Source organism: Helianthus annuus, chromosome 16, assembly GCF_002127325.2.
Source record: "Helianthus annuus cultivar XRQ/B chromosome 16, HanXRQr2.0-SUNRISE, whole genome shotgun sequence".
NCBI lineage: Eukaryota > Viridiplantae > Streptophyta > Magnoliopsida > Asterales > Asteraceae > Helianthus > Helianthus annuus.
The window spans coordinates 186216409-186243270 of NC_035448.2; the positions used below are offsets into that span (position 1 = coordinate 186216409).

Below are 26862 nucleotides of genomic sequence, written 5' to 3' on the forward strand. Positions count from 1 at the left end.
ACTTATTATTTGCAGATGACTCAATTTTTGTTGGAGAGTGGGAAAAGAATAACATCAGAAATCTGAAAAGGATCCTAAGATGCTATTACCTTGTGTCAGGTTTAAAAGTAAATCCAACTAAAAGTCAATTGTTCGGTGTAGGAGTTGAAGAGGAAGAGGTCACAGCGAAGGCAGCTAGCTTCGGTTTTAAACCAGGAAAATTCCCCTTCACGTACCTGGGTCTAAAAGTCGGTGCAAACATGAATCGCATAAAAAATTGGAAGGAGGTAATCGACACATTCAATAGGAGATTATCAAACTGGAAAGCAAAACTTTTATCTTTCGCCGGACGGGTAATTCTTGTTAAATCCGTTCTAGGAAGCTTACCTAACTACTATTTATCATTATATAAATGTCCGATTGCTATAATTAAAACTCTAGAAGGAATTAGAAGGAAAATTTTATGAGGTGGAAGTAATATGAGTAACAAAATGAGATGGGTCAAGTGGGAAAAAATTGTTGCAGCAAAGAAGTTTGGTGGGCTTGGAGTAGGCAGTATTAGGGACCTTAATTTAGCATTATTAGTCAAATGGTGGTGGCGTTTGAAGATGGAACCGCATCACTTATGGGTGAAAGTCATAAGTGCAATTCATAAAAATAAGAAAAGGATATATGTGGTACCGTTGAAGAAAGAGCAAACCGGGGTTTGTAAAACAATTGCTGAAGTAGGAAAAAACATGACAAAAAGGGGTGTGGAGATTTTAAAGAATCTTAAAAGCAAAGTTGGAATAGAAGACAAAATGATGTTTTGGGTGGATGTATGGCTTGGTGAGGAGCCATTACGGAAAAAATTTCCGTTAATATATCAGCTTGCAAAAAACAAAAGAGCTAAAGTTGAGGACTGTTACAAGCGATTGAACGAAGGAATTCTGTGGGACTGGGTCTGGCTGAAAATACCGAATACAGATAACGAAAAACAGCAAATGGAGGCGATGAAAGAAAGCTTAAATCAAGCAGTGATGTCGGAAAACAGCAACTGCTGGTTCTGGAAAGGGGAAAACGAGCAGGAATTCACTGTTAAGAGCATTAGAAATACATTATCAAGGAGTATAAATTTAAATGAACCAGTAGACGATTTCTTTTGGAACAATTGGGCGGCACAGAAATGTAGCATGTTTGTATGGAGAGCTTTAAAAGGAAGGATTCCGACAGCCACTCAGTTGAGGGAAAGAGGTGTACCAATACCGTCAGGAGTATGCAAAGTTTGTGAAAGTGAGAAAGAAACGCCGAATCATGTGTTAGTAAAATGTGGTATGGCGGAAGAAGTATGGAATCAAGTTGGTTCATGGGTTAAAACACCAGCGGCGACAACGAATCGGGAAACACTCGGTGAGATATTCAGTTCATTAAACAACTACAACTGGCCGAAGCCAAGATTGAAAGTCGTGCACGCAATTTTTTTATTGACAACTTGGATTATTTGGAAGAATCAGAACGAAAGAATATTTTGGGTATGTTTGGCAAAAGTAGCTGGTGGCTCGTAGGTGGAAGCTGGAAGCTGGTAGCTGGTAGCTAGTAGCTGTAGTTTTTTAGATATATTTGGTGTTTGGTAGAGTAGTTGGAGCTTTTAATAAAATGTATAAAATGACCAAAATGGACATAACTAAAAATTTAGAAAGTTGGTGCATTAAAAAGTTCCTTATTTTTAGAGGTTAAAATAGTTATTTTTTCACTAAAAGCTTGTAGCTCCTTCAAAACGCTACTAGGGGTATGTTTGGCATGGAGCTTTTAGAAGCTTTTAGGAGCTTCAAACTTTAAGCTTTTAAGAAAAAGCTCATACTTAATAAAAAGTCTTGTTTGGTTGAAGGAGCTTTAAGCTTTTAGGTTAGGAGCTTGAAGCTTTTGGTTGAACGCTACTACTAGTAGCGTTTAGAAGGAGCTACAAGCTTTTAGGGAAAAATGACTATTTTAACCTCTCAAAATAAGAAACTTTTTAATGCACCAACTTTCTAAATTTTTAGTTATGTCTATTTTGGTAATTTTATACATTTTATTAAAAGCTTCAACTACTCTACCAAACACCAAATATATCTAAAAAGCTACAGCTACTAGCTACCAGATACAGCTACCAGCTTCCAGCCACCAGCTACCAGCTTCCAGCTTTCAGCTACCAGCTACCAGCTACTTTTGCCAAACATACCCTAGTAGTAGTTAGCGTTCAACCAAAAGCTTCAAGCTAAGCTCCTAACCTAAAGGATTAAAGCTCCTTCAACCAAACAAGACTTTTTATTGAGTAGAAGTTTTTTCTTAAAAGCTCCTAAAAGCTCTATGCCAAACACACCTTAGAGCAAAAAATGGTGAGTTTCAAGATGATAGAAGAAACTAAAGAAGAATCCTTTCGGTGGATGAAACATAAAACAAAGGTACCGTTGATTTCGTGGGAGAGTTGGTTATATTTTTCATGGTGAAATTAAGTTTAGTTTGTTCATGTCCTGTATTTCAAGTTGTTTTTAGTTTCTTTGTTGATGTTTCAAGTTGTTTTTAGTTTGGTATCATAGCGCCTTGCTATGAACCTGTTGACTATTTGGTTTATAAAATGTTCCGTTTTGCTTTTAAAAAAAAAAAAAAAAAGTGTACAAAAGAAAACAAAAGTATTAAAAGAATCGCATTGAGCCTATATTTACGCATTCCAATATCGTCCGTCAGTCACCCCCATCAGAATTCCGTTGGCTATTTATTCCATCGAACCACCCACCACACTCACTCACTACAGACAGACTTGTGTAACCCACCCAAAACACCATCAATCTTCAATCTTCAATCAATGGCGATACGAGCAGCACTCACCAGACGACCCATAACCTCCTCGACCTTACAGGCGGCCTCGCGATCCATATCATCCTGGTGGAAAAACGTTGAGCCTGCACCCAAAGACCCCATTCTCGGTGTCACTGAAGCTTTTTTAGCCGATACTAGCCCCCATAAAGTTAATGTTGGCGTTGTAAGCAGTCTCAATTGAAGGATATTATTTGTGGTTTTACTCATCAAATCTTCAATTACTTAAACCCTAGTTTTTTGTTTTTTTTTTTTTAATTAATTTGGAAGGGAGCTTATCGTGATGATAATGGGAAGCCTGTTGTTTTGGAGTGTGTTAGAGAAGCAGAAAGACGAGTTGCCGGAAACCTGAATATGTGAGTTAATTGACTTCTTTTGTTTTGTTTTCTGTAGTGATCTGAGTTGAAAATAGAGTAGAAATGTTGTGGTTGATTGCAAAGAATGTTGCTACAGTGATTTTGTAACCATGCAGAGAGTGAGTTGTATAGTAAATTTGTTTTCTTGAGTTCTTAGTTTCTGTTTGGGATAACAAAAGTTTTATTAAAGTTTGCCTAGAATTTATGCCATCTTTGGTTACTTGAATATGATGGTTCATGGTTACTTCTGTTAACCTTTTTTTTATGCTTTTATTAAGAAAGAATTAAGATAACAAAGATTCTTTTGTTTTATCTATGGATTTAACACCATCTACAGTTTCTTAGGTACCATGATTGGCATTTTTTTCTTTTTATAGTTAGTGATAATATCCCAGTAAAGGGTGGAAGGATTTTTAAGTGGGAATCCATTGTAGAAACTATTAGTAGTGCTACATCCATATTTCATTATCATGTCAATTTCACATGACTTCTTACATTCTTACAAGATACATTATGAAGCTTTTTCCAGCTTTTTGTTTAAATTCTTTTGCTCATCTGACATCCATCCGCAACTTAAAATGAATTTTACTTAGGAATTTTGGTTTAGTGATGATTTTTAAGGGTTCTTTTTCTATGAAACCTTTAAGATGCCGGTATTGATCAGGTGGAAAAGCTATATCATCGAAGAAAACAGTGTATTTATTGGATCCAATTTTTTTTTTAAAATGAATAGTTGAAAATTTTATAAGTTGTTCCATGTTCTCCTATATAACCATCTATCTTCAGGGAGTATCTTCCAATGGGAGGATGCAACAACATGGTTGAGGAAACACTGAAGTTGGCATACGGTGAACATTCCGACTTGATTAAAGATAAACGAATCGCAGCAATACAAGCTCTTTCCGGCACTGGCGCATGCAGAATTTTTGCAGATTTTCAAAAACGGTTTTCCCCTGATTCCCAGATCTATATTCCAGTCCCTACCTGGTCCAAGTAAGTATACTCATAATATCATGTTACAAGTTTGACTGTTGACCATCAATATTTTTGTTTTCGATCAATTTTGTTGGGTTATGACTTATGATATTTTAAATCTCAGCCACCATAACATATGGAGAGATGCTAATGTACCACAAAGAACATTCCATTATTATCATCCGGAATCAAAAGGTCTTGATTTCGCCTCACTGATGGATGACGTTAAGGTATCAAGAATACGTTCATGTATTAAATATTTTAACGAAACAATACTCGGTTTTTCCTATTTAACATTTTTTTGCTTGTTGCTCAGAATGCACCAAATGGGTCATTCTTTTTGCTGCATGCTTGTGCTCATAATCCCACCGGAGTCGATCCTACAGTTGAACAATGGAAAGAAATATCGTACCAGTTTAAGGTTGGTACATTTAGTACTTTTAGAGTAAAGTACACAGATAGTCCCTGTGGTTTTCCAAAGTTGTGGATTTGATCCTAGCTTTTAAAAAGTACATAGATGGTCCCTGAGGTTTGCACCTTGTAGCGAAATTAGTCCTCAGCCAACAAATCTAAAGGTTTCAGGAGGTCCAAGTTAGGGAATAAATGTGTTACAAACCATCCATGCACTTTTGGCAAAAGTTCGGGACTAAATGCGTTACAGAGTGCAAATCACCAGGACCATCCGTGTACTTTTGAAAAGCTAGGGACCAAATCCAAAATTTTGGAAAACTACAGGGACTGTCCGTGTACTTTACGTTTTATCTTGTTTATTTAAGTTATTAGTGTTTATTTAGTACTTTTTAATGTTAATATATTCAGGTCAAAGGTCATTTTGCTTTCTTTGACATGGCTTATCAAGGCTTTGCAAGTGGTGATCCAGAAAGAGATGCGAAATCCATTAGGATTTTTCTTGAGGATGGTCATTTAATCGGATGCTCGCAATCATATGCAAAAAATATGGGTCTTTATGGCCAAAGAGTCGGCTGCCTCAGGTAATTCTCTATCACTTGTTTGTAGGCTTGTCGTTGAACCGAACGAACACAAACGCATTTTTTTGTTCGTGTTCGTTTGTTTAAAACGTTAACGAACAGTTCAAGAACGTAAACAAACATAAACGAACATAATTTAACAAACAATAAACACCACAAATGAACATAATTGACTAAACATAAAGTAATTTTTTTTATAAGAATTTGTGATTAATTACGATAAATTCCATTGCAAAACCCATTTTTATTGCTAGAAAGCCCAATTATCAATTAGTTATATTTATATATGTAATTAAAAAGTTCTTTTTATGTTTAATATTCATATTAATATAACTACGTACAGTGGCGAAGCTTGAAAATTTCCACCGGGGGGTTGGAAGTCACCGAACCTAAAAATTCTATATAAGTAAGTTTTTTTATAAAACCGGGGGGTCGAAAACTTATATACCTAAAAAATTCTACACAAAACTTACATACACAATACTACTGAGCGAAAAGTTCGGGGGGTCGGGCGCCCCTCCCGGCCCCTTGAAAGCTACGCCCTTGATTACGTATGTATTTATATTGAAACGAGCATAAACAAATGTAAATAAACGAATAACATTCACGAACATAAATGAAGGAATAAAACGTGTGTTCATGTTCATTCGTTTAATTAAATGAACAAAGAACTGTGTTAATGCTCGTTCGTCGTTGAACTTCCCGCCGAACAAGTTCACTAACAGTTCATGACGTTCGGTTCGTTTACAGTCCTACTTGTTTGTTTAATTTGATCTTTGTTTCTTCTCTTAAAAGTTAAACCAAATATTCTTTACAAAAGGACCCTTTTTTCTTCCCGTGTGGATGACGAGATACATCATACACATAGCTCCTGATGTTTTTGTACTACTACAGTTTACCAACATTGAACAATTTATGAATTTATTTTGTAATGCAAAGTTACAAACTTCTGTATGCAGTTTGGTATGTGAAGATGAAAAACAAGCTGTGGCCGTGAAAAGTCAACTTCAGCAACTTGCAAGACCTATGTACAGTAATCCACCCGTTCATGGTGCCCTTATTGTTTCAACTATCCTTAGTGATCCAGATTTAAAGCAATTGTGGCTCAAGGAAGTTAAGGTACTCGGTATCGTTTTAGTGTTTTATCTTAATTGGAAGCCAAGGTTCTCAACTAGAGGCGACAATTTTGACCTATTTGCTTATGAATAATGATCAATTTGGTTATGTTTTATCACTAACGGCCTAACGGGTTAAAAAACAAAAGAGTTAAGCTAAAAAAGAAACAGGTTGAGCTGCTCTAAAACCATAAAACCTTAACATAAAAAAAATTAAGAGTAAAATGCCATTTTCGTCCCTGAGGTTTGGCTAGTTTTGCGACTTTTGTCCAAAGGTTTGTTTTTTCGCATCTGGATCAAAAGGTTTGAAATCTTGTCATTTTCATCTGGCTCATTAACTTCATCCATTTTTCTCCGTTGAGTCAGTGGTATTTCCGTCTTTTTTGTTAACTTAAAGGGTAGTTCGATCTTTTTCGCTTTATGTACATGCATTTAAAATACCCATGCATTTAAAATACCCTTGCTAAATATAAAACAAAAATAATAACGAAAATAATGGGTCATAATCCTTATTTGGTCGTTGTTAATCAACCAAAATACCTAAAAACGATATTTGATTAAGGTCATCAAATACTCAAATATGTATTCTATAATTTGATACTTTATATAAGAATAATAAAGTTGTGCATTAAGCCATCATTGTTTTTCGCTTTTCAGGGTATGGCTGACCGTATAATCGGAATGAGAACTTCTCTTAGGGAAAACATTGAGAAGCTGGGTTCTCCCCTATCATGGGAACACATAACTAATCAAGTAATTTTACTAACCCACTCATCAGTCATTGTTAGCTCTAGTAACCATAAGTTATAATCATGGTTTATAATCTTCAACAGATCGGCATGTTCTGCTATAGCGGGATGACTCCTGAACAAGTAGATCGTTTGACAAAAGAATTCCATATTTATATGACCCGCAATGGCCGTATCAGGTAATAATACTTCTGAAACCCCAGAAACAAATCCCAATTATTTAAACTGCACTTGTTTTTTTTTTTGGATAAAATTTGATCAAGATGTGTGTGTGATACAGTATGGCAGGTGTGACGAGCGGCAATGTCGAATACTTGGCAAAAGCTATCCATGAAGTCACAAAAGCTGCTTAAAGACGATACAATTTATGAGGTTTTTTTGGTTAAAACTAAGTTTTCGGGTCTTTTGCCCTGAGAATAGTTTAGAAAAATAAAAAGGTTAAGGTACTTCACCTGGTTATGAGTTTTAATTGTTTGTAGCGGATAGTGATTGTTGTCTTGTTATTAGGCCATATGTAATGGGGCTTTATAGGGGCGTGAAAGGTTTTGATAGTGCCCTTACACCATCCCCCATGGGCATTTCTAGAATAATGCCCAATAAGGAGGAAAAACAAGGAAACTAATATATGAAAGGGCATTAAGAAGCCTTAACCATTACTACATTACATGAAGCATTATGATGGTGATGTGACAAAAAATGCCCCTTAAAGGGCATTAACCATTACCGATGGTCTTAATTGTTACAAAAACAAAACCATGACAAGTTAATTTCTTGTCAAGGACATAAATTGCGTGATTTTGGCAGCCATTAAAGCTGCAGCATTGTTTGAATAATACATAGGGGGTGTTTGGCTTAGCTTTTTGAAACAACTTATTGACCCATTGGTTTTTTCAAGCCAATACGTCAAAGTAATGTTTGGACAAGTGAAAAAGACTTTTTAAAACAACCTTTTGTATAAGGTGGAAAAGTCATTTTGAAAAGCCAGTTGTTTCAAAAAGCTAAGCCAAACACCCCATAGTTGTTTTGTAAATTTAAGTGTGGGTCAAAATGGTCTAGGTTGACCCGTACACACTTCTGTTCAATTATTGTATAAAAAGATGGCCACCTGATGGGTTAGATATAAGTGTTAAAACATGTCACCTTTAGTATGTGTCAAAATGGTTTAGGACTCTAGGTTGAAATGTATGTATGCCCTTTTTCCAATTATGATGATACAAAAATGGGTTGGATAACAGTTTAAAATATGCCGCTTTTAGCATGCGTCAAAATGGTCTAGGTTGACACATACAAGCTTGTCCAATTATGATTAAAAGAGACGGGGAAGACATTACACAGTTTTCAGTTGTTCAAAAACCTTGAGGCTCGGAAAAAGCTTGGTTGTAAACGAGCCTGTTTATATAAATTAATTTTAATATTAAATGTATTAAAATAAAAATACATATATATATGTGTGTGAAGAGGTTGAGGTGTTAACATTTTAAGTTTAATTAATTAAAAAAATATGAGAATAAATAAAAAAATATACATATAACACTTTTATAATGCCTTTGGGTCTTTATTATATTAGAAAAATAAAATTAATGCGCGCGCACACACACACATATATATAGAGGCCGGTTATTGTACAATATAGCTTAACATACGAAGCGTACGAGATTCAGTATCAACATGCGAAAATTGATTTATAACATGCAATTTTGGTATTTTTAACATCATGCGAATTTTGTTTTTTTTTTTACTAACATGCGAAGTTTGGTTTTTTTATAAACATGCGATTTTCATTTTGTTTTGAACATGCGATTTTCATTTTGTTTTGAACATGCGATTTTCATTTTTTAACATAACGTGCGAATTTGATATTGCGTACGACTCGTACGTTAAGCCATATTGTACGATACACTTTTTCTATATATAGGGAAAGGTTAAATGGGAACGCTAAATATTGTGAGAACCCTGAGAACGAGTGAAAAAAACCACGAGAACTAGGTCAAAAAACAATTCAAATTCAAAATTTTTTACACTTGTTAGTATTATTCGAATACAACGTTAGAAATTAAAGTTACATATTTAAATTTACGTGAATTCGTAAATAAAGAAAATTTACACATGTATAAGTTTGCTATTTACACATGTGTAAATATAACATATTTACACGTGTAAAAAAATTTAATAAGAGTAATTTTGAGAGGAGAAATGGACTATTCAATGTTGTATTTTTTTTTTTTTGATGTATTTTAATTACAGTGAGGTTTGTATTATTATTTTTTTTTTTGTTGTTGATTGTTTTTTTCACTCGTTCTCACGGTTCTTGCAATATGTATGTATGTGTGTGTATGTGTACTTTTTATTTTCTTTTGTTTTTTATGCTATCAATATTTGTAAAAAAGATAAAAAAAATTTAACGAGCCGTATCTATTTGGCTCGAACATTTTACGAGCCGAGCTGGAGCTATAAACTTGGCTCGGCTCGACTTGACTCGCCTTGCTTACATCCCTAGTTGTGATTGCCCATTTGACCCGGTTCCTTTTTGGGCAATTTTTTAAATCTATTCTGATTGAAACGCCTTGATTACAGCCCTAGTTGTGATTGCCCATTTGACCCGGTTCCTTTTTGGGCAATTATTTAAATTTGTTCTGATTGAAACAAAGCAAAATCTAAATTGAGCCATCCATAAGTAAACAGATTGGAACACATTTAAACACTTATTGATTATCACAAACTAGACATATACACCACCAACAAAATCGAACGAACGCAAAAATGTTTCTCCAAAGAGAAAAACCAGAATGAAAAAAAAAATACAGCATATGTTAGTGTACACGCGGTTGAATACAGAAGGGTAATGTACGAGCGTTGTAGACAGTTACTCAACATTGATTGTTCGGGCTAATCGTCAAAATCTACATTTGGCAAAAAGAGCATCGCATCTACATTTACGTTTAAAATCTTACCTATGATGGAATGTACGATGACCCATTGATCAAGGTCTAGTTTCTTCGGTTTCTTCATCGTCCATTTCCTCCAGAATAACATATTTTGCATGGACTGAGGTTTGAGATCCCGCCAGCTCATCCGGACTCGATTTTTCGTTGTGCAACTTCTGATATCTGAATTATGACAAAATTAATAAATAAGAGTAAATTACTTTTCGAGTCCCTGTGTTTTAGTGGTTTTAACTACTTGAGTCCAAAATCAAAAAGTTTAACGCCCTGAGTCCCTAACCGTTCATTTTTTAACGTTTTGAGTCCCTGTGTTTTAATGGATATACTTATAACCACTCGAGTCCAAAATCAAAAGTACAAGTGTTAAAAAGTTGGACTCAAAATCTTTAGCCCCTCAACTTTAATAATGACATGTTTAGCCCCATAACTACAACAACTTTAAACACTCAATTTCAATAATAAGCAACTTTAGCCCCTCAACTTTAATAATGACATGTTGAACCCCTCAACTTTAATAATGACAAGTTTAGCCCCTTAACTAAAACATCAAACAACTTTAACTCTCGCGATTTGCTTATTTTTATCAACGTTTCAAACCCGCTGCTGAGCGCAGGTGGTAACCCAATAGTTTTCACAATATAATTTGATGGGTTTGATGACTTACTTGTACAAGTTGAACAAACTCACACCAAAAATGATGGTGACAAGACCACCTCCTTTCAGCCATGTAAATTCATCATGGAAATAAAATACTGCTACCTGAAGACAAACAAGAAAAAATATTAACAAAATAATCTATTTAATCAGAACTCGTCAAACGATCAAACATTTGATCATTACAACTTCAAACAGTAGAAGCACATCAAATCCTTAAATGCAACATAATCACTTCTAAAACGAACCCACCCCTAACTAAAGGGGTGGTATGCGAGTTTCATTATGGTTAAAAAACCTACCGTATTCTAATTTACATACTATAAATTTACAGCATGTTTGTGCATAGATGTGTTGTAACTAATGCTTAGGGGTTTTTTTTCAAAAAATATTGATTTTTTACTTTTAACCCAAAACTATTTGATTTTTTACTTTTAACCCCAAACTATTTGATTTTTTACTTTTAACCCAAAGTTTTCATCTTTTGCAATTTAACCTCAAAACTTTTTTACTTTCAACTTTGGTCCCCTATACTTCTCATCTTTCGCAAATTTTTCATTTTACATTTTGTTCTAAATTTTGCGAGTTAACACGGCGCAACGTGCGTGTGTGGTTCAACGTTTTTACGTTTCATTTTACGCTTCGTTCTAAATTTTGCGAGTTAACACGGCACAACGTGCGTGTGTGGTTCAACGTTTTTACGTCGTCTATATTTTCCCGTTGGACATGTATGTCGCGATGTGCGGATCCTAGATCGACTTAGTTATTTTTTCTATGTTTTAAGTTTCGGTCTAATTTCTTCGCATAAACACGCCGCAACTTCAGTGTTGGTGGTCGTTGGCGATGGTGTGGCATTGGTGCTATTTGGCACGGTTTTACGGCCCTGCTGCAACGCGGTGGGAGCATAATACTAGTTTGCATCAAATATCAAATATTTTAGCTTGACTTTTTACCAGAATAGTGACAGCTTCCTTTACGATTCCTGCTATGGTAACTGTAACTGCACTTGTCACAGATACAAGGATGTACTCTGTTAATACCTGCAATAAGTTAAAAGAGTAACGTATCACCACCCGTATAAAAATAAATATGTAAAATATGAATAAAAATTATTACCATAAAAAAGGCAAGAGTTCCCCCAAAGAGCATCAAGAAGCAACTCCTCATGATATGCAATTTACTATCAAAATAACTGCTAGTTCTAAATTCGCCCCAAGGATCCAAAATTAGCGATAGCAAAGCGGTTAATAGGGCCATAACAGGGGTTACATAGCTCATTAACGTCAGGGGATTTTTCAAACCTGTTAAAAACCAACAAAATTCAACATAAATATTGAATAATTATATATCTTTTAGTTTAATATCATTAAATATAAATGAGGTTGAACAATAATGATATTGAAAATTTGAACAAAAGGGATTGCTTACCATAGACCTCTTTCTTTAGGTTGGATAGGAATCAATATTGACCAATTGGTTGACCAACCCGGAAAAGATGGAAACATGTTTTAGTAATTTGAAACAATTAAGATCAAATAAGGGAAAAGTAAATTTATTTGTATACATGTTTAATGGTCGTAAGAGGTAGTAAGTCAAAGGGGACTGGCGGGTCAAACGGGTTTAGATGCATACATCCTCATTAATCGATGTATTCAAAGTCTTGAATGATTATTGTTGTAATATTGTTTCTCTAACCATGATTAACGCCTTAGCTATTTATGGAAAAATTAAAAACTGAACAAAAAAAGTACTACCCAACCCAGCCCGGTCGGACTTGAACCGTCACCGTCCATCTTGCAACCTCTAATAATCATCAAAATCAGAGATGAGGCGTACCTGAAGAAGGATCTGAGTCATGGTCCAACGAAAACCCGACATAACAGCAGCAAGCATAACAAAAATGAAACCCCACAAATCAAATTCGGTCTCTTTTGCAACTGTAATTATAAATTAATGAATAAAATCCAAATGTGTGATTAAAAATTGTAACTAGAATCTAACTGAATCATAGCAAGCAATGAATTATATAAGTTATACAAAATGTAGCATGTAACTTGCGAATATTGCTTATCAAGTTATGGGTTAGACTAAATTAAATAAAATATAATTACAAGACTAATAGAACATTTTACCTGTTAATAAAACTCCAGCAGATATTATCAACATAATGCCTAAAAGTTTAAAACTTGGAGATTCCAACCTACACAATAAAAAGATATTTATGCGTAGAAATCAACATATGCTATTTTAACGTATATGGCATTAACTTACAACTAAATATGGAACTACGTTATTTTTTGGTATGGATAACAGTCCTACAAATGTGGAAAGGATTTTTTTTTTTTTTTTTTTGGAGTAAAATGCCATTTTCGTCCCTGAGGTTTGGCCACCTTTGTGATTTTGGTCCAACGGTTTGTTTTTTCGCATCTGGATCCAAAGAGTTTGAAATCTTGCATTTTTAATCTGACTCGTTAACTCCATCCGTTTTTCACTGTTAAATGAGGGGCATGTCCGTCTTCTTAGACATTTTTATTAAAACAAAAAACACTATAAGAAAAAAGATCCACCTCTGTTGACTTTCTCCCCATCCACACCCAATAGGTAAAAAGACGAAAATACCCTTGACTTAACGTTAAAAATAGATGGAGTTAATGCGTCGGATGGAAATGGCAAGATTTAAACCTTTTGGTTCCAGATGCGAAAGAACAAACCTCTGGACGAAAGTCGCAAAGTAGCCAAACCTCAGGGACAAAAATGTCATTTTACTCTTTTTTTTTAAATCCGGCCCAGTTACTGATCTTATTAGCTGGTTCAACAACCGGTCCGGCACATAAATGGATGGCCCAAATGAAGCCAATTCAAGAGTACTCAACCGGACTAGTTATGTAGGCAGTTTCCAGTCCGGTCCGGTTCTGAGAACCATGCTTTCAAGATTTATAAATAATATTTACCTGAATGCAAAAGCAAATATAAGGAGAAATATAGGAGCAGCAGATTTACACTGCAGAACAAGAGATAAATCTCGTTAAACGCGTTGACTTTTTACAACATTAAGTTAAGTGAGAAGTGAGAACTTTGACCGACCATGGTTGCAAATGTAACCGATATGAAAACGAGTGATGCATTGCTCAAATTTATATCCAGTGCTGTTCCAATAGCAGTTGGCACAACTGTCAAATTCAAAGTGGATCTGTAGGATTAGTAATTAGAAGAGTTCATTAAATTTGGTCAATTTAGTATAAAAAATGTTAAAAAATAACTAATCCGGGCTAGCTGATTCTCAATGCTAGCGTACATGAATATTACATTGACGATATAAATGCTTAAAGTAACCAAGATTTTGCTAAGTTTTTACCTCTCATAAAGTAGTCTTTCCATGACATAGTTACTGTCGGTTGGAATCTTTCGGACCAAAAGTATACAATCGCCTTTGAAAAAACGGCTTGCATTCCAAAATGAATCGTATTCATTAACAAAGGAGCAGGGAATTTCCCCTGATCATCTCCCAATAGTTTCTTATTATACCTAAACATTGGACAAACACATTATATGACACTATAATTCAAGATGACATTAACCTAACATCAAATATCAAGGGACCCGACTTACAATGTGAGTAATATGCTGAATGTGTACCAAACGAGTATAAAAAACAACGTTTTGAGTATATCGACAACGACAATCGGGCTCTTGTTGCTTGCCAAACCCTCTCTATTTCTATCAACAAAATCTGTTGTGTTTGAATATTTCAACCCTCCGTTTGTATCATTTTCAATATCGAAAGAAACCCGTTTCTCGTTTGTGTGTGTTCTTCTCGGGCTAGCAGCAGAAACCATTTCAGTACTGCTACCACCACTCATCTTCACAATTCACACCACTCAAATCAAGATCTATAATATCATCATGAAACACAATTTCCTCAAACACTAGTGTTCCTCAGTTAAATCCCACTCAAGAAATCGAATAAATCACTCGGATCTCATCCGAATTTAACCCGAACTCACGAATCAAGTTGATTCAAGTATTATGCACACCACCTGTTCGATGAAATGTCTAAATCAGAAATCCAATAACCAGCTCATAAACAATAATCTTTTGAACAACTTAAGTTCAATTGATGACCATAAACAACACGAAATCAAATAAAATGATACTAAATCAAGAACTGTGTGCTTATGAAACTAAAATTGGAATGAAAACCGTACCTTTGTGTGAAATTTGAGTAAGAAAAGTGTGGCACCGACAGAAATGGTGGAAAATATAATGGAGATCTTATGAAATTTAGGAGGAGGAAAGGATTGTTGGGTATTGTTATAATTAGGTTTGTTGTCAACGTCGTTTCTGGTTCAGAAGTTGTTGTGTGTACATAAAGGGGATGAATTGATGGATAGACTGGATACTTTCAGTAAATTTCAAGTTAAAAGATAGATTATTGATTGTCTTGTTTGGATGAAAAAGAAATCCTTAGATAAATAAGAAGTTATTTTTATCCACCACCGCATTGGTAGAGTGGTAGAGTGTCGTGGGTTCTCCAATAAAGACCGAAGTTATATCTCCATTTGTGTTATTTTGGTAAATTAGGTGATTATACATAAAGTGTAGTCTTCTTAGGCTATAGGGTGTGATCATGACCCTTATGGTCACCATCACCTTCCACATCAGCGTCATGTCATCTACTTTTAATCCACCATCCAAAACCATTACCTTAAGGGTGTGGTAATGACCCAAACAATTATTTTCTTATTTTAATTTATTTTTGTGAAAAAGGAAAAGGAAATATTTAAAAAGGAAAGTAGGCTCATGGTTGCCATAGTTTAATCCATGCCAACCATGGTGGATGAGACAAGGGGATGGTGCAACAATTTATTAATGGTCTTATGTGGCATTGATGATCCAACCCATGCCCCCCACACCCTTTAGCCTTATAGAGGTGTCAGACTCTATATTGAGTTCACCCGGGTTTTGGTCATATCGTGTGAAGTGCCAAAGAGTTATGCTCTTGTGGTGAGTGGTGACACAACAGCTATCAAGTGGTAGCCGGCGGTATGGTTTCTCAGGGGAACGATCAAGCCAAACTCTGAAGTCAGCGTGAGCCCGGTTAAGACAACATAATCTGGTCGGGTGGGGCATCAGAGCTCTCCAATTTGGGGAGTGCAGTAGCCTAATGCAAGAAAGTCGTCGTTCCAATAATAATAATAATAACAAGTTATTTTTGTTTTAGTTTATTACTCCCTTTCTTACACAATTGTCACTTATCACATAACCCCCACTATGGGGCTCCATATGGTCTTATGACTACACATGGCCTTAAAAGTGTGTTAGTGGCATGTGGGTAACACCGACACAAGCACTAGTAATTATGTAATATGTTAGTATTTTTTTGTTAAATAAAAGAGGCTCATGGTAAAATATCTGTTTTTATGGTGTATTTCTTTTTTAATGTTAACGTATGAAATAGTTATGGTTGTTTAAAAATCGTGAGTGAAAGTTGGTTTATAAGTCAACAATATATTTTAAATCATCGTACCTTATGTTTTAAAGGTTGTAATTAGTTAAAGTATTAGAATAGTATGTAAATTTACCTTTTTGTTCTTCTTATATGTATTATAATAATATAGTATGATTTTATGTAATTTATCGTGGGCGGAAGTTGGTTTCGATATTTTGACATTACACTTTTCGAAGCGGCCACCATACCAAAACTTAACTTTGTAACTCAAACCGTATTATGTTGTAAATATTATTTTATGTTTTGTACATGTATCGAATTTTCACCACATTAGGTGAGGGAATCCCTCTGGTTAATAACAAAAAAAGAACGAAATGAACAATGTTCACTACAATCATTTTTGACACTGTCATACAATACATATTTATATACACACACATTTCTTTAGGCATACCTAAGGGTGAGCGGGGTACTCCCCTTTTAGGGGAGTCCCCTCTCTTACACACACCCAATCAGGTTATACCACGTCAACTCCCCTCTTAAACTCCCCTTACACCCTCAATTTGATGGCATCACTCCACTCACACAATTATTTTTTTATAAAAAAAGAAGAAAAAAATATGATTGGTGGAAAAAGAGTGGACCCACATTAACAAACAATCACCCCCCTCTCTCTCCTCTCTCACGCGGTGAACCCTCCCCGATCTTGGTCACCGAATTCACTTACCGCGGGGATGGCGACGGTGTTCCCGCTCGGGGACTTGGGTCACCGCCCCACTCCCCGCATGGTGCCCCGTTCACCCTAAGGAAATTAAACCACTTTGGCCGGTTGCGCTCAAAGTGTTCGAGTAATTCCCTTTCCCTAGGTAGTTTTGTTTACATTTAATGAGTGTATAAAATCAAACAGCCTAATCCATTGGGTTCTGATTCTTAACACTTAACAGCCCATTGGGTTTTGGGTTTAGCCCAATTAAACACACACACATATATGGTTTTATTTAGCCCATTTAAGAATTGAATATACTCCCACATGAGAGGGGTAGCATTTTTTTAACACGGGAAATTGCCCACCAAATCTTCAATAGGAGATAGTACGTTTAATGTTACACCCCGTGCTTCCATGACCTAAAAGTTGGCAAAAAGCAGAAAATGACAAAAATATGAGAGAAAATACAGATTGAGATGGACGCATAAGATATATTATTATTATATTTATCTAGCTAGGAATAATTTTTTAGGGAAACATGCGATCCAAAACAATAATTAGAGAGTAAACAAGTGGAGCAATAAGTTATGTGATTATGATTAGGCTATGTACATGAGGTTTTCTTATTAATTTAAAAACTTGTAACTATGTTAGAAGCTACAATTACATGATGTTTGTAGTCACGGGCGGATGTATCTCTTAATAAGCGTTAACCTACGTTGCCCCTTGACGCTCTGACAGTAGTATAAATTTAGTGTAAATTTTGAAAAATTTGACGTTTTTTCGATTTCGTTACCCATTTTCTTTGAAACGGTGCCTCTTAAGGGTTTTCTAGATCCGTCACTATTTGTAGTATTGACTAGTGAGATTATAGTTAACTTGTTTTACAGAATTTCACAACCGATCGACCTAAGAATTGGGTCTACATAAACTATGCACTATCTAATCCAAGTTGACCAAAAAAGCTGTGCAAATGGCAATGCTTGCAATTGATACAAAGCTGATTCAATAGTTGACATGTTCATATTTGGGCCAACCGGATAAAAGCAAGTGACGTAACAGAGGGACCAACTTAACAACGAACATAACTTTTATTCTATTTGAAGACACGAGACCCATAAGATAGACGATTTGCGTAAAAACTGATTCCAAATTTCTTTATCTGACCAACTTTTACCCTTTTGTTCTCCCTCTGATTTTCATGATTTGTTTTAATTTCGTTGTAAAAATGCATGAATTATGGATTCCATCAATTCGCTTGTTTAACTAGATGTCTACTTCCAACTATGGCCTAAGTTCTCCCTCTGATTTTCATGATTTGTTTTAATTTCGTTGTAAAAATGCATGAATTATGGATTCCATCAATTCACTTGTTTAACTAGATGTCTACTTCCAACTATGGCCTAATATTTAGGCTATGTGTTGTGGATTAGCTAAACCAATTGCCACATTACTGTCACGTAACTGACAAATAAGAATTTGACAATTAATTAAATACTCGTTATGCGTTGTGGATCAGGGGCGGACCTGGCTTATATCCAGGCGTAGCCCGGGCTACGGCTCAACTTTTTACCAGTAGTGTAAATTTTTTTATTTTTTTCGGTTTTTATACAAAGGACACCTCTAAACAACTACGAGGACACCCCTCAAAAAAAAATTTTACAACCCAATAATAAGCCCAGCTGGTGATGATGATACAAGTCAATTATAAGCCCAATTAGAAACTAAATAATAAGCCCAAATAACTAAATAATAGCCCAGCCTTTGAAGATTGTATATTGAGTTTTTTCCCAAAAAAGTGTTGGTAGAAAAAGTATTTACCATTTTGGTGTTCCTTCAAAACCATTTACCAAAATGGTGTTTTCATGTATTTTGTATTTACTTTTCTTTTAGCCAACATAATAAACTCATTAATTTTCTATTCAATCAATCCAATGTCCGTATTTTTATTTTGTAATTATAGCTTTTATTTTCAAACAACTAAATATGTTTTTTTTTTCAATCAACCTATTAATGTTTTATTTGTTTTGTATTTACCTTTTTCTTTTAATCAACATAAAAAACTTATTAATTTTTTTCTATTAAATCGATATTATAACCTTATTCCATCTCGTTATAAATTTTTCATCAACCAACCCATGTAAAAGACAAACTATAAGATCATATAGTGTAAGTTTAAACAATGAAATAAGAAACATACAAAAACACTAATCAAACAATAACCTCAGTGAAACTTATACTAACATTCTTAGGTTGAGATAGCAAGAAAAAACAATTTTAAAATCAAAACGGTTGATTCTAAAAAATGCAGTGAAACTTATACTACAAATTGTATTACTTTTAGGAAGTCAAGAAATACGTGGTTTTGAACTTTTGAACAATGAATTTATTCTTCAATATTAACTTAGTGATATGATAAAAAAAATGATTACTTGATGGCTTTATTGTAATGAGACTTAATAGTTTTATCACGTCGTTTCACTGTTTCCTTGACTTACTAATGTAATTACAATATTATTTATATTCACTGGATGAGAAATATACTCTGGAAAACAAAGAATTATTGTTTTGTAGATGTTTAAGTTTAAGTTTTTAAAAGGTGATATTAATATGTAAATAAACAGAGAGTCGAGAGTCGACAAGGAAAAAGAAAGAAATAATTTTATTCATGTAAATAAATAGAGTTAACAAGGAAAAGAAAGAAACAATATTGTTATTCTATTGAATAGAAAAAAAAAACTATTAAGTTTTTTTATGTTGATTAAAAGAAAAGGCAAAGACAAAATGAAGAAAAACACCATTTTGGTAAATAGTTTTGAAGGAACACCAAAATGGTAAATACTTTTTCCGCCAACAGTAGTTTGGGAAAAAAACTCATTGTATGTTTATACTTTTATTTTTTTCGTTGTTAAACTATGTCTTTTAGATATTTGTTTTACTTTATTTATTTATTGTCGTTTTTTTTTATATTGTATGATTGCACGGTGAATTTTTTTTTTTTTGGATACTCCTGAATTAATGTTCTAGTTCCGCCACTGTTGTGGATTAACTAGATCAAAAATTAAAAACAAAAACAAAAGGATGTGATTGGTTTAGATTGGGGTGGGGGACCACCATCATCATCACCGTATTCTCATTAATGACGCCAATGCATTCACTAAACATCCATTAACTAAAGCGATTAACGAAGGGACGCGATGTTAAACCCGTTAATGAGTGACATGACACTCATCCATTAATCCACAACACATAGTCTTACTAGCATAACTAACTCCAAAACTAACAATCAATTTGGTCCATCCACATGAGACATCACAACTTAACAATATTCATATGGTAAACTATCAAGGTGGAGAAATGTCCATCAACTTTTATGCTGAGGTGTATAGATATAATATATTTACCACCATACATATTTAAAAAAAAAATTGTTAGAAAGAAGATGGAAATCTCCATCTAGAGGGTTTATATTTTATAATTTAGGTAAAAGTTACACCAATTCAGTTAATTAGTTTGAGCGAGAGAAATTTTATTGGTTCTTTAATCAATACTACAATCCAAAAGGGAAATGATTTTAATTTATAATTAATAACTATATATTTCTAAAATATTAATCATGGAATACCACTTCTTTTTGTTGAAGAAAAGATGTGAAAGCCACTCATCAATCCACCAACTTCCATTTAACAAAATTATCCAATAACAACTCACTACAACACCAACCTCCATTTAAACAAGTTCTCAAGAACTCATCATCATTCTTCCCTATTGCTTCACTCACAAGCTATTACCCACAAACATGGTCACCAAACATTCTATTAGTACCTTCACATGCAAGAAACTCTTTACCGGCCCATGCAAAAGCTTCATTCGCCTCTTTAAATTCAAAACACCAATCTCTATAAGAAGATCTATTCGTCCTCGCAAAACAAAACCAAAAAACACGCGCCATTTGGGTTGTTTAACGTCGTTTTTCAGGTCGTTAAGAACGAAAAAGGACATGGATCGGGTGATGGAGCTCAAGAGCTTTTCAGACGGTGGGTATGTGCAAAAGGCACCATGCCCATCACCTCCTACCCCAGCATATATCAAGATGGCAAGAACTGGTATGGGCATTGGAAAATATGTATCACAACATATCAATTGATTCTATATCTATATAGGAACTAATTTTTTTTTCATTTTTTATATGTTTATCTTTTACAAAACCAAAAAAAAAAAAAAAACAAAAAGAAAAAAATTTATATGTAGGTCGTGTGCGCGAGATACATATACTTAATTTTGCGAGCAACATATAGGCAGTTTCGCGAGCTACATATATATATTTTTTTATTTATTTTTACAATACGAACCTTATAATTAAAAAATGAGAAAAAGAATTGATTTATTGATAGTAGTTTTTAATGGTTTTCTCATGACTCTAACCCTGTCTTTACACACGCATATATATATATATATATATATATATATATATATATATATATATATATATATATATATATATATATATATATATATATATATAGGGTAGGGCTAGATAGAAAACCCTATATATATAAAAAACCCGAGAAAACCCAAGCTCCCGACATTTTTTTTTTGAAAAAAATAACACATGTAATATACATGTTTTTAAGACTTTTGGGCCAAAAAAATCAAAAAAGCGCCGAAGGGATATTTTAAAAAAAAAAACAAGTTTCAGCAATTTTCAGCGAAATTCTGTTTTTTTTGCTTAACACGTGTTAGGAGCTGAAATTTGTTTATTTTTTTTAAAAAAATCCCTTCGGCGCTTTTTTGTTTTTTTTGGCCCAAAACACTCTAAAACATGTATATTACATGTGTAATTTTTTTCAAAAAAAAAAAAATGTCGGGAGGTTGGGTAAAAATGGCTTCCCATTTGGGTTTCCAGAGTTTTCTAAGAATTTTAGGGTTTTTTATCTAGCATTATCCTATATATATATATATATATTTTGATATATACGTATTAAAGTAAGAGAAAAATAGATATGGTGTTGTAAGATACCTAATTAAATTTAGATGCAAAACCTCATTAAACTATGTCAAAACTACTAACATTTTCGATATAAAAAACAATTTTTTAATGGTACTCTCCATGCGAAAAATTCTTTCGGTCACCATGCATTGCTAGAAATTTTCTGGAAATATGTAGTTTTCGACGCACATACTCGTCATAGTTGCGTAGGAAACAACATTTTTGACTAAAAATTTATGGCGGAAAACTCAGTAAAAAATGGTTTTTCTACGCAATTTTTCTACGCATTTTCGACAAAAATCAAATGACGAAAATTCTTATACAGTTTCGTGATTATTATTATTAAAATTAAATTTATTATTTATAATATTATTATTTGTATAATTAATACTCTTTACAATTTTTTTTTAATTTGCGACAAATGTCAACTTTTGTTTAATTTTTTATTTTGCAACATTGTGACAAATTGGTAATTTTAATTCACTTTTTTATGTCACATTTGCGACTAAAATAATTATTTAGTTGTTTTTATTTTTTTTTCTGTATCACATATCCGACAAAAATCAGCTTTTATTTAACTTTTTCAACATATCTGTGACAAATGGTAATTTTTATTTAACTTCTTTTTTCGTCACATTTGTGACATATGCATCATGAACTCGAAAAGTAGCACTCGTCATTACACAAACAAGATGATTGTCTAAGTGATAAAAAAAACAACAAAGACGAAGTAATCTTGATGCGGAGAGTAAAATCAGGAAAAATAGTTTCCATATATGTACTAAACTTAGAAAACGACGTGGTTTTGCTTTAAATTAACCAAAACGACATGGTTTCAATGTGTTTCAATTCTAAGCTTGTTTGTGACAGCACCATATACACACACACACAGTTAGGGGTGTGTCATTGCTATTATCTTTACACATTAGTATAATTTTGGACTAAACCGCGAGGATTTATAATATGTTTGCAGCGATGGTGGAAGAAGACAATGATGGTGAAGACGCTTGCCAGAGGTTTGAGAATTATCTAGTGAAAATGATAGCAGAAGAAGGGAAAATGAAGGATTTGGTGGATGTGGAAGAGCTTCTATATTGTTGGAAGAACCTCAAGAGTCCAGTGTTCATGAACTTGGTGTGTAGGTTTTATGGGGAGCTTTGTAAAGATTTGTTTTCTAGCCATGTTGATAATGATGATGATGAAATTCGTAGCCTAATGTAGGTTATATTTTTTTTTAATGGAACTTGGATAAAAAGGCATTGATGTCACTTTTTGGGTATTCATTAATTGCGTTGAGTGTTATCTGCCTTATGTCTAAGGCTTGATGCAAAACTACTATCGAGCCGGGGGTCTTACTGTAAGCAGTCTCTCTATTCCTATGGGGTAGAGGTAAGGTTGTCTACATCTTATCCTCCTCAGACTTTACGTTAGCTTTGCTATTGGTGGAATTGCTGAGTATGATGATGATGATTGAATAGAGATATATGGATTCAGATGTGAGTAATAGTTCATTATTGTTACTTGAAACCATGAAAAAGTTAATAATGAAAGGTGAATTTTGATAAGTTGTGAGAGTTAAAGGGTTGAAGTTGTGATTTGGCATAAGAAGTTTAAAAGAGTTGGTGGATAAGATTTAGATTATTTATATATACTCTAATTTGCAACATATTGTAACATGTGTTTCTATTTTGTTCCATGCTTTAGTGTTTGTATTTTGAGCATTCATGATTGTACATTTGTTGTAAATTCATCCCACAAAATCGCAGGAGAGAGTGGGAGACAAAAACGTCAATGGAAACCCTATCTCCCACCGCCCTCTTCTCCATCTTCCCGTCGCTCCTACATCCGCTCCGGCACCTCCTTCACTCTCCTCAACAACGCATCAACCTGGCCATCGATCAGTTGCCGAATATCTCACCAACAAAAGTGCCGATTGACGATCAAATCGGTCCTAGATTCAGCTTCAATCGATCAGTATTTCGGACTCACGGAATCAGACGCACGTAATCCGACTTTGTCAACTTTGTTTAGGGTTCCGATGCGTCGAAAACCTAATCAGACGATGTTAGAAGACGTCAGGGTTCCGGTAAGCCCCGTTTCCATCTGCTGTTCGATTTGCCTATCTCTGTTTCATCCGGTTCATAGGTTAGGGTTTTTCTTTGTTGTGTGCATATAAGAGTATGTGATTTGGCAAAATTGACTTCGTAACTAAAAACCTGGGAACTGGCCGTCATACATACTCGAAATCAACTAATAACAACATGTGAAATTAGGCAACATAATTTAGGGACGATACTGAAAAAGTAGTTTTGATTAGTGATGAGTGATCATGCTTTTCCTAATTTTTAAATCCGTTGGATAGAAAAAAGGTGGAAATTGGAAAAAGGCTTTTAATGAATCATGATTCTTAGACCAAGCGTAATGGGGCGTTTTTTTTAAAAAAAAATTGCCCCAAAACGCCCTAAAACGCCCAACCCCCCACTACAGGGGGCGTTTTCCGGCGTGATTTTCGAAAAAAATCCCGTTCGGCGTTTAAATTATAACGCTGCCACCATCTTTCGACCCCCATCTTTCGACCGTTGCCATCTTTCGACCCCACATCTTTCGACCGTTGACATCTTTCGACCCCCCATCTTTCGACCATTGCCATCTTTCGACCCCCCATCTTTCGACCCCCCATCTTTCGAATGGGGCATTATGGGGCATTATACCCACTACACCACTTTTGCTATAATGCCCCCTTGCTGACTAGGACGCCACATGGCGCAAAACGCCCTATGGTGGGGGCATTATAGTGTTCTACCACTACACATGGTCTTATACAGGTTGAATATTTTGGTCCTATTACAAAGTAACAACTTCACAGCCCTACTAATATTATTTTTTTGTGACCCAAAATAGATAGTTAGTTTCAACTGTTGATCATTAGTTTCTCTAATCTAGGTTATTACTCAAGAAAATCCAAAATTTTAAATAGCGGATTTGTGAACTTCATAGCACAACCTTGACGAAAATGGCTTCAAATTTTTCTCGCCTACCTGCTACACTTTAGACAACATCTACATTTTATTTCAAAGTTGAACTTGGTTTGTTATTATCTCAAAGGATAATATGTATACATTATGATAGGGTTAAAACCTTGGGGAAGAAGAAAGCTAAGAGATAGAAGGAAATTTGACTCAAATTCTGGCTGATTTTCATTCCATACGTAAACCAATTAAATAAACAAGACACTTACACAAGACACCCCCAAACTAAACCAAAATAACATCCTAATCCCTTGACTTAACAATAGTAATAAAACTAAAATAAATAAGATACGTAACACATTAGTTATACCATTATACTGTACTGCTGTAAATTATATAGTATGTTGGTTTGTGTTTTCAGCATGCTAAACATGCAGTTGTTTTCGCACAACTTGAAGTCAATGGTACATGCATTTATAGCCCAGATCAGGTAAAAAGATGATAATGTGTCAAAATGTTCGTATAGCCAATTGTGGTCATAAAATTGGTTTGGACGGTGTTGATAACAACCTTATCTGGTATGAATTGAAAGGAAAAATCATTGTATAAGACACTTCTGATACTAATAATAACCAGTGTCGGACCCATAATTTTTTTGTTGGGGGTGCGGATGAGGTGTTCAACTATATTTTCAAGGGGTGCGGTCGGTTTTTTGCCTAAAATATACACTAAATTTCTTTTTTCTAGGGGTGCGGCCGCTCACCCTGGCCAAAAGCTAGGTCCGCCCATGATAATAACCTTAATCAACATTCAGGTTTGGCAAACTACAGATTCCTAGACATAATTTGTTGAATTCGTTGAATTATGTTGCTGCTGTTTTCACTAGAAGGGCAATATTTGAGTGCAATAAAAGATCCGCTCAAGATTTTTTTAATTATAAGTTTCATAGCTCATATATCATTATCTTCTATTTTACTCTCTAATATTTTGTCATACATCGCGACACTTGATTTCATAGATTTGAAGCTCTTATGGCACCCTTGACATCTGGTCGTGTGACAATTGTAGCGAGTTCAATGAACACGACAAAGGTACTACAAATTGCTGACATGCTTATATTTAATTTGCTTTTATAAGAACCATAGATTAGCTTAAATTCTATCTATTTAGTTTTATTTCTATCTATTCAATAAGGTACTCTCTATAAGACGAGTCTTCTATATGAAACCAAAGGAGCCCGAGGTTCTTTTGCTTGATTATCCAAGCCATAAAAGGCGGCTTTTATCTCTTGTAGCAAAGACGTGCTGATTGTTTGACGGTGGTGTTCTCCTTTCTTTTATTTGTCTTCTAAATTCCTCATTGTCAATTCTTTACTCAAGTTTCTCAGGTTCGTCAACCTCGATTTTAGTATTAATTTGTTTGTGTTTTTAATAACTTCTTTTTGATGCTTTGTATAGTTTGATTGCTTGCATAAGTGACCGCAAATCCGTAGCAGTTTCGGTCAATAAGATCATAATGGTTTGATAATTTACAACTTTTGAATGCTTAATTGATGTATAAGAATTAACAATGGAGCGGGTTGTCTTTAGTTTGGTGGGCTTTGGTTGCGAACTGGAGGAAAGAAAACTTAGAGGGTAAGTAATTATATTCAAGATTTGAGAATTGGCAGTGGTAATTTCAAGTTATATTTGCAGATGCAAGGAACAATAATGGAACCTCGACAACTTTGTTGACTATGCACTCCAATGAGGTTGCAAAAACGAGCCGGCTAGAACAAAAGATCCAAAAAATGGAACGCTCCTTATGCTATAAATGTAGTTTTTGTTTTCGTATGTAAATGTAGATTTGGCTTTTTTGTCTTGCAACTTTTTATTTTGCAATAAGAGAATACAATGAGACATCAATTGGTGTTTACTAATTAGGAATACAAGCATGAGACATCAATAAATTGATATTAATTTAGGAATATGACGGTTTACCAAGTTCAGACCCGCCGATAAGCACGGGTATCGTTTTTGGACAATCATTGGTGTTTAAGAAAGTGTGTTCCAGCTGAGACACTATCTTATGTAATTAACTCAATCGATGCGACTCAATGGCAACCGATTGAATATAAATATCGCCCCCGTCGCATCGCGGCGGGTTGCGTTTCTA

General features: G+C 34.5%; 3 protein-coding genes and 1 long non-coding RNA gene across 8 annotated transcripts; 3 read left to right on the plus strand and 1 right to left on the minus strand.

Moving 5' to 3' along the window:
- Positions 1–2680: 2680 nt before the first annotated feature.
- On the plus strand, positions 2681–7659 carry LOC110882526 (aspartate aminotransferase, mitochondrial). The gene is made up of 10 exons (XM_022130525.2): positions 2681–2980; positions 3085–3170; positions 3957–4163; positions 4270–4375; positions 4462–4566; positions 4965–5137; positions 6094–6253; positions 6907–7002; positions 7083–7177; positions 7279–7659. Exons 1-10 carry the CDS (start codon positions 2804–2806, stop codon positions 7349–7351), a joined length of 1278 nt encoding a protein of 425 aa, XP_021986217.1. The 5' UTR covers positions 2681–2803; the 3' UTR covers positions 7352–7659.
- Positions 7660–9685: 2026 nt separating this feature from the next.
- LOC110882534 (probable sugar phosphate/phosphate translocator At1g06470) lies at positions 9686–15032 on the minus strand. Of its 2 annotated transcripts, none has more exons than XM_022130538.2 (12): positions 14800–15032; positions 14204–14631; positions 13950–14119; positions 13679–13784; positions 13546–13595; positions 12727–12794; positions 12431–12531; positions 12023–12035; positions 11711–11895; positions 11548–11634; positions 10605–10699; positions 9686–10105 (listed from the first exon to the last, which is right to left on the minus strand). In XM_022130538.2, exons 3-12 carry the CDS (start codon positions 13970–13972, stop codon positions 9979–9981), a joined length of 855 nt encoding a protein of 284 aa, XP_021986230.1. In that variant the 5' UTR covers positions 13973–14119; positions 14204–14631; positions 14800–15032; the 3' UTR covers positions 9686–9978. The 2 variants fall into 2 exon arrangements, with proteins under 2 accessions (XP_021986230.1, XP_021986222.1); XM_022130530.2 differs by having other exon boundaries at positions 13679–13764; positions 14800–15029.
- Positions 15033–20490: 5458 nt separating this feature from the next.
- On the plus strand, positions 20491–23041 carry LOC110940685 (transcription repressor OFP17). The gene is made up of 2 exons (XM_022182238.2): positions 20491–20855; positions 22713–23041. Exons 1-2 carry the CDS (start codon positions 20549–20551, stop codon positions 22958–22960), a joined length of 555 nt encoding a protein of 184 aa, XP_022037930.1. The 5' UTR covers positions 20491–20548; the 3' UTR covers positions 22961–23041.
- A 369-nt stretch (positions 23042–23410) lies between these two features.
- Positions 23411–26612, plus strand: LOC110882550. Of its 4 annotated transcripts, XR_004883232.1 has the most exons (6): positions 23411–23825; positions 25130–25198; positions 25727–25799; positions 25903–26095; positions 26166–26342; positions 26403–26612. It is a non-coding gene; the product is annotated as an uncharacterized LOC110882550 (long non-coding RNA). The 4 variants fall into 4 exon arrangements; XR_004883231.1 differs by having other exon boundaries at positions 25903–26342; XR_002560129.2 differs by having other exon boundaries at positions 26166–26612.
- Positions 26613–26862: the final 250 nt, after the last annotated feature.